At 36.1% G+C, this 13,529-nt stretch overlaps 1 protein-coding gene across 1 annotated transcript in view; it reads left to right on the forward strand.

Moving 5' to 3' along the window:
* Nucleotides 1-13,529, forward strand: part of HSF5 (heat shock transcription factor 5) — a 34,703-nt gene that overhangs the window by 15,996 nt on the left and 5,178 nt on the right. Inside the window, exons 4-5 of the mRNA XM_046677491.1 lie at nucleotides 181-702; nucleotides 2,499-2,676. Of these exons, the coding sequence (XP_046533447.1) occupies nucleotides 181-702; nucleotides 2,499-2,676 (700 nt within the window). The remainder of the gene's footprint in view (nucleotides 1-180; nucleotides 703-2,498; nucleotides 2,677-13,529) is intronic.

The following is a 13,529-nucleotide window of genomic DNA, read 5'->3' on the forward strand; positions in this document are numbered from 1 at the left end:
ATGTTAACGATGGAATTGAAGCTACCACTGCTGAAAAGTTGATTGGCTTTCAAGTTTTTTTAGTGAACTTTAAGTTTAATCTATTTATGTTTAGTGTTCATCAGCCTAAATGTTGTTGCTTTCCTCCTTAATCTCATATTTGGTTTTCTATCCAAACAGTCCTATTTTCTCTTTTCCCAGAATCCTCCAATGCAATCCTCCTATCCAGTTGAATTTCTGCCTTCTAATTGGCCTTGCAGTGCTACTGATGAAAATAAAAAGACAGAAGTAAACCTAGAGGCTGTTTTTCAGATAGTAGATGAATTGCATTCCTCCCCTAAATTGGAGATGGTAAAGGTGGAGCCTGTTGAGAATCAGTGCCCAACATCTCAGTCTAACAGAGGCCAACATATTCTAACTAATTCAAACAACAGCAATCCATCTTCCACAAGTCAGGCTAGCCAGCTGGAGCCACTTACTCCTGTAGGCTCAGATATTACGTCTTTTGTGGTCGGAACAGAACAAGCAATTACCTGCTCTCTACCACAGTCACCTGAGTACATCTATACCATCCACACAGCTCAGCCTGTTGAAAATACTACAATGCAGGAATCTGCAGGTATCCAACAAGCTCGTGTCAAATTGAAGGAGCAGCTAAGTCATAATCCATCTCCAACTTCAGTAGTATTTGTGCAGGAAGGGCTACCGTTCAGCACACACCAGGTAAGGGGCAAAGAAAAAAATCCTAATAAAGCTCAAAGTACATAGTGCTTCTTGCTAAAGACTGTTCTAGTGGCGAGTTTGTCCAGATTTTATTTGGGTTTAATACCAGTTCATTATGCTTTCCAGAAGGTTCATGCTCCAGTGGTTCTGCACAAAAGATTCAGAAAGAGGTAACGTTAACTCCCAGGCATCCTTTCATTATGTTACTGTCTGAAGTCAACCTCTAGAGAGGCAGTCTGAGCATTGTGGTGTAAGACTTATTTTCATGTTAAAAGCATCCCGTGAGCATCCCTCCTGTCTTAATTTGGATGGACTGGGTGTGCCTAGCTGATTAAATTCCACTACTCAGGAGGGGTGGTTTATCTCCCAGATAACATCAGGACTTTTCTAGCCGTTTGTGGCATGGACGTAAGGAGATGGTTGGAGGTCTTTTCTTACTTTCTTAGAGCATTATTGAATTCTAATTTGACTTGTGAGCATGCTGTGATTGAATTTTCTTACTAATGGCTGCATTCCTAAAGCAGAACTCTGACTCTAGTTTGAGAGATGTATTCTGAAGGTAGAGAATAATTCCTTTATTGCTGATAGTTTATGACCAGAAAATGAATAAACTTTGATTCTGAATAAAAGTGCATCCAAATTAAAATCACTTTTTGTGAATTGATAAGTATTTTTTGTCTACTTTTAATTTTTTTTCTTGATCTTAGTCTGATACATATATTTTTTCATTTTGGATTTTTTTTCTCTAATGGAACTGAAAATATCTTTATTGTTAGAGATCCAGAAGATAACTTTTTGGCAGTTTTCTTTTTAATGCATTCTTTTTTGGCACTAATTTTAGATCCTAATGTCTTAAGGTTTCTGTCACCTCATTTTCTTTTTGAGACCAACTGTTAAGAACCAGTATATTATATGTTAAAATAATATTATAAATTCAATAGACCCAAAGATAGGCCTGTTATATGTCAAATAAGCTTCTGAAAAGAACATAGAATTTGAATTTGTTCCTTCAGAGTCACATCCAAAACATTCAATTTCATACCTTAAAATTGCATTCACACGATTACTTAGTCTTTAAAAAATATATTTGAACATCACAACTTTTGAAAGCTATGTTTTTAACTTCTAGCTTTATTTTATTATATAGTGTATTTTAAAATAAATTCATCAAGAAATAGGGTATTTCAGAAGTTGGTCACCTCGTTGAAGGGATTTGACATTCCAAAGGAAACTTAGGAACTTCAAGAAAGAAACTCATATCTCATAAGCAGGGCAGATGTGGTTTTATAAGGCTGTAGCTTATGCAATTTTGATGGTCTTTTTAAGACAAAGAATACAAAATTAGTAGAATAAAGTGTCCACAGCCCCACTGACATCATCCAACAGGATGGCCTATGGCCATTCCAATATCACCAGCAGGAGGGGAAATCTGGTGGAAGGGATGTTGGAGTGGAAGAAGATAGGGGTCTAACCAATTGTAAATTTTTCTGTGTGTGAATTTTACCAAAAGAAAAAAAAATCACCAAGCTTCATGGTGAATCTTCCTCTGATCATAAGTAAATGTTTTAGCTCCATGTACATTTCAATGGTTTGCATATGGGGATATATACATCTTACTACCAAATATAGAGATTAGCTCAGCAAAATCAAAGATAGTATCATTCATAAGGATGAAAAGCCTTACAAGCATGTTTGTTAGATCATGTTTCTATAATAGAACTCCTCTCATAAAATATCTTAACTTTTAGTAGATATTTTGGGGAAATTCAGAATAATGAGTGGGTTTAATATTTTAGGTGGATGCCAGTATAAAATGCCAGACCAATCCACCTGAGAATATCTTGCCTTCAGAACAGATGGGATTCCTAATTTCAGAAATGGGGCCTGCTAGCAAGCCTAGTAAAGACACAGGTTTATCCACTCCAGCCAGATACAGAGAGCGAAGAAGCAACTCACAGCAAGGAAAGTCCCCTGGTAAGGATTATTGTGCTCTGGAATGCTAGAAGTAGAACCGTGGTGTTGAACTAATATATGAACAACAGTTTTTCTGGGTTTTCATTTATTATTCGTACTTGTATTATACTTATCATATTGCTGTTTTACATAACTGTAATTTTAACTCTATGTTTTTTCTTAATTATCCTTGTAAAGTATGTAAAAGTTATTTTCCTAATATTGCATGTAAGGATTTGGGTTTTGGAAAAGATAGAACATATTAAGTAAAAGCAAAAGTATTTGGGTTAATTTGGAGAAGGCAAAGATGAAGGGTCACTTAATAACTGCTTCAGATGCCAAAGACTTTGTAAATATAGATGTGCTTGTTCTCTTATTAACAGACTATGGGACAAGAGGGAATGTACTTACATTGTGGCAGGAAAAAATTAGATGGACATTAAAGACATTATCCTGAGCTCGTTATAAAGATGCTGTAAAGTATGACTCTGTATCAATGGGATTGTTTTTCTTGTGGTTTGTAGGAGCCCAGAATTAGTGATTGTTTTGGCACATATAGTTGGTTCTACTCTTTCTAGGGAAATTGGACAAAATCATTTTTTAAAGACAATAGTGATATCTAATAAAACATGTTTCTTATATGATCCAAAAGCAAGTCATCAAAGTGTCCAGTGGACAACTTTAATATTCTCAAATTATGTGCATGTCAGTGGCATGCAGTTCAGGTAGAAATAATCAGTCGGGTCAAACAATCATTGTAACTTATAAAATTTGAAAAATGTTGAGAACTTTTGTGAGAATTTCTCCAAAAAGTAAACTAGTAGTGATGTGATCAAGATGTTGCTCAGACTCATAGGGTTCTTTCTGCAAAACACCTTTCAGAGTAAAAACTATCTTGATCACTCATCTTATTCATTAAATTTAGTTTTAACAGTCTAAAACTTTTAGTTGAGTATGTGATTCAATCATGATCAAAGATTAAGACTTCTCACCACTGAAGATGTTTAAAACAATGGCATAGACTTTGAAGGCAATTTAGAAAAGGACAGGAACTAATATTTACTGCATACTTATTTTTATGCCATACAACAATCTTGATGAAAGTGCTATTGTCATCATTTTAAAGATCAGGAAACTTAGGCTTGGAGAGGATAAGTAACTTGTTCAAGGTCACACAGTAATTAATGGAGCTAATATTTTACTCAAAATCACTTTGTTGATTGTGTCTTTTGATGCACAGAAATTTTTAAGTTTGACAGGGTGCCATTTGTCTATTTTTGCTTTTGTTCCCTCTGCTGTTAGTGTCATATCCAAGAAATCATTGCCAAGTCCAATGCCATGAAATTTTCCCACTGTGTTTTCCTCCAGGTATTTTATAGTTTTACAACTGTCTTACATTGAGGTCTTTAATCCATTTTGAGTTAATTTTTGGATATGGCATACGATAAGGGTCCAACTTCATTCTTTTGCATGTGGATATCCAGTTTACCAGCGGCATTTGTTGAAAAGTCTATCCTTTCCCCATTGAATGGTCTTGGCATCCTTGCCAAAAATCGTCCATCTGATCATATATGTGAGGGTTTATTTCTGGGTCTCTCTATTCTAGTCCATTGGTCTATTTGTCTTTATGCCAATACCATATGATCTCTGTTTAACCACTCAATTCTGCCATTGTAGCACAAAAGCAACCATAGAGAATACATAAATATATAAATGAATGGTTGTGGCTATGTTCCATTAAAACTTTACAAAAACACATGCTGGGCCCAATTTGATCCAGAGGTCACAATTTGCTGACTGCTGAGTTAGACTAATAGCTTACTTCTGAGCAACTATGGAAGTGAGAAAAGAGTGGAATCACATTTTCAATATACTGTGAAAGAAAACTGCAATCCTAGAAATCTCTGCCCGGCAAAAAGATCCATTAAGAATGAAGGCAAAATGAAGACAATTTCAGGTAAACACAAAATTGAGAGCATGTGCCACAGCAGATCAGCACTAAAGGAAACTCTGCAGAGTGTTCTTTAGGCAGAAGGAAACTACAGTAAAGGTATTGATTAATACGATTTTTGAGGGATCAAGGATACATGTAGTTTCTAGGGTAATCACCAACACGATAGAAATAATCAAAAGAATGCTGGAAAGGGAGAAGAAATGAATGAAAAATAAAACAAAGAAAAAACAAATAATAAAATGGTTGACCCAAATTCAACCAATACAATTATGATATATACAGGTATGCCTTGTTTAATTGCACATTGTTTTATTGTACTTTGCAGATATTGCATTTTTTACAAGACCCTCCACCAGCAAAAAGATTATAAATCACTGAAGGCTCAGTTGATGTTTAGCATTTTTTAGCAATAAAGTTTTTTGTTTTTTTTGAGGAAGATTGGCCCTGAGCTAACATCTTCTGCCAGTCCTCTTCTTTTTGCTGAGGAAGGCTGGCCCTGAGCTAATATCCGTGCCCATCTTCCTCTACTTTATATGTAGGACGCCTGCCACAGCATGGCTCAATGGGTGGTGTGTGGGTCCGCACCCGGGGTCCAAACTGGCAAACCCTGGGCCACCAAAGCGGAACGTGCGAACTTAACCACTGCACCACCAGGCCAGCCCCACAATAAAGTATTTTTTAACTAAGGGATATATAATACTTTTTTTAAACATAATACTATTTCACACTTACTAGACTACAGTGTAGTGTAGACATAACTTTTATATGCACTGGGAAACCAAAAAATTTGTGTAACTTGCTTTATTGCAGTGGTCTGGAACCAAATCCACAATATCTCCAAGGTATGCCTGTAAAAGGTCTTAAAAATTCCAGTTCAAAGGCAGAGATTGCTAGAGTAGATAAAACTCCTCCTATTAGGCTGGCTATAGGGAACGTGTAGGTTGACACTTAAGCGGATGGAAAAAGATATAACATGCAAAAATGAAGGATGAGAAGGCTGGTATGGTTTTTTTATTAATATCAGATAAAATAGACTTTCAGACAAAGAGTATTATAAAGAGGGCCACTTCACCTGTGACTAGCCTGGTGGCATAGTGGTTAAGTTTGCATGTTCTGCTTCAGTGGCCTGGGGTTCACAGTTTTGGATCCCAGGTGCAGACCTAGCACTGCTCATCAAGCCACACTGTGGTGGCACCCCACATAAAATAGAGGAAGATTGGCACAGATGTTAGCTCAGTGACTATCTTCTTCAAGCAAAAAGAGGAAGATTGGCAACAGATGTTAGCTCGGGGCCAATTTTCCTCACCCAAAAAAAAAAAAAAAAGAGGACCGCTTCATAATGATGAACAATTCATCAGGGAGACAGATCAAATATAAATGTGTTTTTATGTAAAGATAGACCCTCAAAATACATGAAGCAAAAATTGACAGAAATTAAAGGGAGAAACAGACAATTCTGCAATATAGTAGGATTTTTAACACCTCTATCTTAGAAATTGATAGAATAACTAGACCAAATATCAGTAAAGACTTAGATGATCTGAACAACATAATCAACCACCCTGAACTAACTGGCATCCAACAACTGCAGCATATACATTATTTTCAAGTGCACGTAGTACATTTGCTGAGATAGGTGATATCCTGGGCCATAAAACAAGTCTCAATAAATTTAAAAGAATTGAAATCATCCAAAGTATGTTCTCTGAATACAACAGAATTAAGTTAGAAATCAGTAACAATAGATTAACTAGGACAACCTCAAATAGCTGAAAATAAAGTGACATACTTCTAAATAATTCATGAATCAAAGACAAAAATCACAGGGAAAATTAGAAAATGTTTTAAACTGAGTGACAATGAAAATACAACATCAAAGTTTATGGGCTGAAGCTAAAGCAGAATTAGAATGAAATGTATAGCTTTAAATGCTAATATTAGAAAAGACATAAGGTCTAAAATCAATGACCTGAGGTTTCACCATAAGAAATAGAAGAAGAAGAGGAAAGGAAACTCAAAGTAAAAGATAAGGAAAGAAATAATAAAAATAAGAGTAGAAATCAATGAAATAGAAAATAGACAATTGAGAAAATTAACACATATAAAACTGGCTCTTTGAAAAGATGAGCAAAGTTGACAAACCTCTAGCTAAACTGATCAAGAAAAGAGAGAACACAAGTCATAACTATCAACAATGAAAAAGAGATTGTCACCTCAGAATCTATAGATATTATCTATTATATCTATTATCTCAATGTCTATGGATATTAAAAGGATAACAAGAGAATACTATGGACGATCTTATGTCAATGAACACAACAAATATTAAATAAATGGAATAGACTCATTTCTTGAAAAACACAACTTGCCAAAATTCACAAAATAAGAACCAAATGAATAGCCCTACGTCTATTAAAGAAGTTAAGGGGCCAGCCCGGTGGTGTAGTGGGTTAAGTTCACGCACTCCACTTCGGTGGCCTGGGGTTCGCTGGTTTGGATCCTGGGCGTGGACCTAACACTGCTCCTCAAGCCACACTGTGGCAGCATCCCACATAAAATAGAGGAAGATTGGCACAGATGTTAGCTCAGGGCCCATCTTCCTTACACACACACACAAAAAGTTGAATTGGTTATCAAAAACTGTCCTCAAAAGAAGAAAAGAAGATTACAGACCAGTAATCCTCATGAATATAGATGCAAAAATCATTGACTAAATAGTAGTAAATTGAATCCAGCAATATGTGAAAAAGGTAATACACCACAACCAAGTAGAGTTTGTCTCAGGGATGCAAGGCTTGATTGATTTTCAAATGTTAAACAATGTTATTCACCATATTAACAGAATAAAGGAAAAAAACTCTACAATGATTTCAGCAGATGCAGGGAAAGCACTTGACAAAATTCAGCACTCATTCATAATAAAAACTCTCAACAAAGTAGGAATAGTAGAAAATTCCTCAAACTGAAAAGAGCATCTATAAAATATGTGTAGTGAAGATCATAATCAATGGTGAAAGACTAAACTGTTTACCCCAGAGACTGGGAACAAGGTAAGAATGCCCACTTTCACCACTTATATCAATATTGTCCTGGCAGACCTAGCTATTACAACAGGCAAGAAAAAGAAAGAAAAGGCATAAAGATTGGGAAGGAAGAAGTAAAACTGTATTTACAGATGGTATGATTATTTATGTAAAAATATGTAGGGAATCTACAAAATAACTACTAGAACAAATGAATTTAGCAAGGTTGCAAGACATAAGATTAATATACAAAAATCAAATGGGGGCCGGCCCTGTGGCCGAGTGGTTAAGTTTGTGTGCTGCGCTTCAGTGGCCCAGGGTTTTCCCGGTTCGGATCCTGGGTGTGGATGTGGCACCACTCATCAGGCCATGCTGAGACAGTGTCCCACATGCCATTTGCTTATTTAAATTATACGATGATTTAAAGGAAGAATAAATATTAGGAGACAACTAGAAGTCCCTGTTACATGGACTCAGAGAAAATATTTACAAAACAAAATATAAAGCATTGTATTCATAACACATAAAAGCTCGTACAAATCAATAAGAAAAAGGCAACCCACTAAAAATAAAATGATATTAATATGCAGTTCAGAAGAAGAAATACAAACGACCAGTAAGCATGTAGAAAGATGTTGAACCCCTCAGAGAAATCAGTAATCAGAGAAATGCAAATTAAATCAACCAAGAAAAATTTTTTTGCCAATTTGATTAGCACAACTTAAAACTATTTGATAAATCCAGATTTGATAAAGGTGTAGGGAAAAAGGAATCTCCTATACTCTGTAATTGACTAGTAAATTTTTATAGCATTTTGGAGGGCAATTTGGCATTATTTGTAAATAACTAAAATGCTCATGTGCTTTGACTCAGGAATTGCACTCCTAGGAATCTCTCCTACAGAGTTCACTATAATGTTATTTATGATAGCAAAAATTTGGAAAAGGCATAAATGCCTGACAATAGGGAACTAGGTAAATTATGATAAATTCATGTAATGAAATACTATGCAACATTTAAGAAAGTAAAGTAACTTGATATGTTACCTGGAAAGATAGTAAGTGTTCATAATGTGTTAAGTGAATGAAGCAAGTATGCAGCACAATAGTCAAGGACAACTCCCTCTCTAGAAAGAAAAAAGGAAAAGTATATAACGTATAATTATAGAAACAAATCTGGACTTATGTGATAAAACTGATACATGTTATTGCAGTGGGAAAGTAGATTGGAGATGTAGTGAGGTATTTTTTTACTTCTCAATTTGTGTATGAATGTACATAATGGTGGAATTATGGGAGATTTTCACTCCCTTTTTGTATTTTTCTAGATTTTTCAAATTGAAAAAAATCCAAAAATACGAAAAATAGTTTAAATATTTTAATGTGTTCTATAGTGTGAATATAAAGGCCTCAAGATAATAGGAATGAGCAATTTAAAGAATGTTTTAAAAAAAATATTTGCATCTGAGATATTAACCTGGCTTTTGAGGTTTAGATATGATTGACTCAAGCTAACTTTATTCTATGCCAAAAATGCTTTTCCAAGATTTCTGAGAATTTCTAGGGCTTACACTGGCTTTTGTTTTTGAGTTTCTGCTTCTGTTTAATTCCATATTCATCCATTTCTCACTTCCTAAAGCTGTCCTCTCTGGTCTGCTCCATGCCAGATCCGATGCAGAACTTAGGCTGCTTCCTTTGATTTCTCCCTTCCCCCAAGCTTTTACAGTAGGCGTGTGTGTGTATAGCACACTTTTCTGAAGGTTTGGAGAGGTAGAAGGGGTTTGTATTTAAGATATTGCAAATAATTTAAAATAGAATATTAGCCATCCTTCTTTTTAAAAGGCCTTTAGTCACTTTACCACTTTGTCCCCTTGCCTTGTCGTTAGTCAATATAGCCTCCTGCCTTGTTGCCCACTTCCCATGTACTAGCACCGTCCCTTCTTTTTTCTGGTCACTTTTCTTTCTCTTCTTATCCCAGGCCCTGAATTCTGTGTCTTGCTTAGGCAGGGAAGGTTAGGTATCTCTTCTATTTCCTAATGTCCTTGAGGCTTCATCTTCCCCAGCCAAAACAACCTGTCAAGATATATTCCCCCAACAAAGACGGTCGCCTCTCCAAGAGGAACTCTGGTGCCTGCTGTTAAAATAATAATTTCCTCTCTTTTACTACATATTATGCTTGTAAGTGTAACTGATAAAATAATTAGCACATTAATTATCTTTATTAACTCTTCCTCTTTTTTTAATTGTTTTTTTCCCTAAGAAAAGCCTTATCCTTCGGTCAGTAGTATTGATAGATGAGTGTTAATTGACCTTGACTTCCTGCTGTGAAACAGCAGAGTTGTGAAATACTGGCATTATTATGACATCTAATTACATTTTCATTTTAATAGGGCAGGGAGCAAATGACTTATGCTTAAGCTAGAACCTCTTTGCTAAAAAGTTAACTTTTGTAATCAAAGTGTAAGCAGAAATACAATTCATGAAGTTGCAAATTATTCTTCCTTGATAGAACTTAGCCTAACAGTTGGTCTATGAAAATGTGGCTGTATATACAGTCCTGTGGCATTAAAAGACTTTAACCAAAGTCAATATAAGATTTATACTATCTTTTAGAGGCAGTATGGCCTAGTAGATAGAAAGAAAGCTTTTGGTATTAGAAAAACCTAAATTAGAATCTGGATTCTGCCATTTACTGTGGTAACCTTTAACGTATTTACTGAGCCTGAGTTTCTTCATTTGTAAAGTGAAAATAATAATGATATAAAACATATAACTGGCTTAGTATGCCCGGTACATAGTAAGTAGTGAGTACATGGTAGCAATAGAATTTTAGCAATAGTTATTCTTTTCATAATACTTATTACTCCTATGCTTATTACTGTTAAGTACTTTTCAAATGACTGGTCTCACTTTAAATTCACATGGGCTCCCAGTGTTGCCATCAACCCTGTAATACTTTCCTAGTCAGTACTCTCCCCATTTTCCAAAGCCACTCTATCATATCTTCTCTCTGCTCCAACTTCCAACACCCTTCCTCTTTTCATTCTCAGCTATGACCTTGTTTCTTATTTTTCTGAGAAAATAGAAGCAGCTAGACAAGAACTAACTTTCCTTTTTTTTTTTTTTTAAGATTGGTACCTGAGCTAACAACTGTTGTCAGTCTTCTTTTATTTTTTTTCTGCTTTTTCTCCCCAAATCCCCCCAGTACATAGCTGTATATTTTAGTTGTGGGTCCTTCTAGTTGTGGCATGTGGGACGCCGCCTCAGCATGGCCTGATGAGGGGTGCCATGTCTGCGCTCAGGATCTGAACCAGCGAAACCCTGGTCTGCCAAAGCGGAGCTCGTAAACTTAACCACTGGGCCACGGGGCCTGCCCCTAGAAGAGAACTTTCATATCTTCCCACCAACAAATCTGTCAGTCTCCATTTGTAACCCTAGACTCTGCTTTTCCTCCTGTTACAATGGAAAAAGGCCAAGACTTCCATTTGTGTACAGAATCCCATCCCCTTTTGTGTACTTATAGATTTAGCACTTACCGTTATCCCCCTTACTCTTCAATCATCACATTTTACCTTTTATGTTAGATAATTTCCATCAGCATACAAACATGCCATCGTAGGTTCTATGTTAAAAGAAATTCCTTTCCCCTTTCCTTCATTCATATTTCCATCCAGCTACTAGTCCATTTTTCCGATCCCTTTAGAGACAAGCTCCTTCAAAGCATATCCTTATCTCAACCAGGTTTTCCAATCAAGTTTTCATTTCTGCTACTCAACTGAAACTGCTTTTGTCCAGATTTCCAATGACTGCCACGTTGCCAAATCCAGCAGTCAGTTCTCAGTCCCTATTTTACTGTACCTCAGCAGCATTTGAACAGACTACTTCAAGCTTCCTGAAGTACTTTCTTCACTTGGTTTCTGGAACATCACTCTTTCCTGGTTTTCCTTCAACCTCACTGGCCACTTTGGAGTTTCTTTTACTGATTCCTCTTTATCTTCCCTGACTTTTAATTATCGATGAGTCTCAGAGGTCACTTCTTAGACCTCTTTTCTTCTCTCTCTATTCAATTCCTAGATAATCTCAACCAGTCTCTCATTGCTTTTATTATCGTCTTTATAGTGATGACTCCTAAATTTATATCTTATCTCAATCTTTTCTGAACTCCAGACTTACATACCTTATTGCTTACACCACGTCTTTGTTTGACTGTCCAATAGGTGTCCCAAACTTAATATATTCCATGCTTCCCCCAAATGTTTCCATGCTTTTACTTATTTTGGGAAATAGTACTTCTGGTCACCTCTAGTCAATCAAAAATCTTAGAATCTTCCTTGACTCTCTTCTCTCACATCCCACATCCAACCCATAAGCAAATCGTATCAGCTCTGTCACAGTGTAGATCCAGAAACTGACCATTTCTCATCACCTTTACATGCTGTCACCATGGTCCAAGCCACTACCATCTCTTGCCTAGGTGACTACAATAACTTCTTAACTGGTCTTCCTGCTTCCACTGGAAGCCCCTGCAGTCTTTTCTCTACGCAGCAATCAGAGAGATGCTTCTAAAACATTAATTACTTCTGTGTTTAAATTTTTCCAAAGATTTTCTATCACATTTAGAATAAAATTAAAAAATCCTTACTAATGTCTACAAGATGCTGAATGATTTGGCTCCTGGCAACTGCTCTGACTTCATCTCCTATCACCTTCTGTCTCCCTCGTCTATTGTAGCCACAGCAGCCTCTTCACTACTCTGAACACCTGAAGCATAATCCTGCCTTCACACTTGCTGTTCTCTTTGTCTGAAATGTTCCCCACCCAGATATTTACACGGCTTGCTCCTTCATTTCATTCAGTTCTCTACTCAAATGCCAGCTCATCATAGAAATCCTTCTGACCACGCTTTCTGAAATAGCACCCTATTCCCCATGTCCTGCCTTCCCTCAGTCTCTATTCTTTATCCTCATTTGCTTTTCTTCTATAGTGCTTATCACTACTTGACATTTTCTAATTTATTTTTCTCCCCTTCTAGAAGATTAGTTCCATGAGGAACAAAGCAAGGACTTTGTTTTGTTCATTGCTGTTTCTCCAGCACCTAGATTATTACCTGTGGCACTCAGTGTTTGTTGAATCAATGAATGAATTGCTTTCTCCTCCATCAGATATACTCTTATCTTACTAGTATACCTAGGAGTGGAATTGCTCGGTTGTATGGTAATTCTGTGTTTAACTATTGAGGAACTGCCAAACTATTTTCCATAATAGCTGGACCATTTTACATTCCCACCAGTAATGTACAAGGGTTCCCATTTTTCCGCATCTCTGCTAACACTTGTTATTTTCCACTTTTAGTATTATTATTATAGCCATCCTAGTAGATAAGAAGTGGTATCTCATTGTGATTTTGATTGCATCTCCTTAATGACTAATGATGTTGAGCATCTTTTCATGTGCTTGTTGGCCATTTGTATATCTTCTTTGGAGAAAAGACAATTTTTTAGACAATTATTATAACGATATTCTATTTAATAGAATCTTCTATTTTGGTTAAATTTATCTTGATTATAGCCCTAGTGTGTGCTATTAGAACAGAAGCTGATAAGTTATGGCTTGTGGACTAAATTTAGCTCTCTGCCTATTTCTATATGGCCTGCAAGCTAAGCATGGTTTTTACATTTTAAATGGTTGGAGGGAAAATTAAAGGAAGAATATTTCATGACACATGAAAATAATATGAAATCCAAATTTCAGTCTCCATAAATAAAGTTTAATTGGAACACACTGCCACACCCATTCATTTATATTTTATCCATGGCTGCTCTCACACTACCACAGCAGAGTTGAACAGTTGCAATAGAGGCCATATCGCCCATAAATAAATAATAATAAGTAAATCAA

This window comes from Equus quagga, chromosome 11 (genome assembly GCF_021613505.1).
Source record: "Equus quagga isolate Etosha38 chromosome 11, UCLA_HA_Equagga_1.0, whole genome shotgun sequence".
NCBI classification, from domain to species: domain Eukaryota; kingdom Metazoa; phylum Chordata; class Mammalia; order Perissodactyla; family Equidae; genus Equus; species Equus quagga.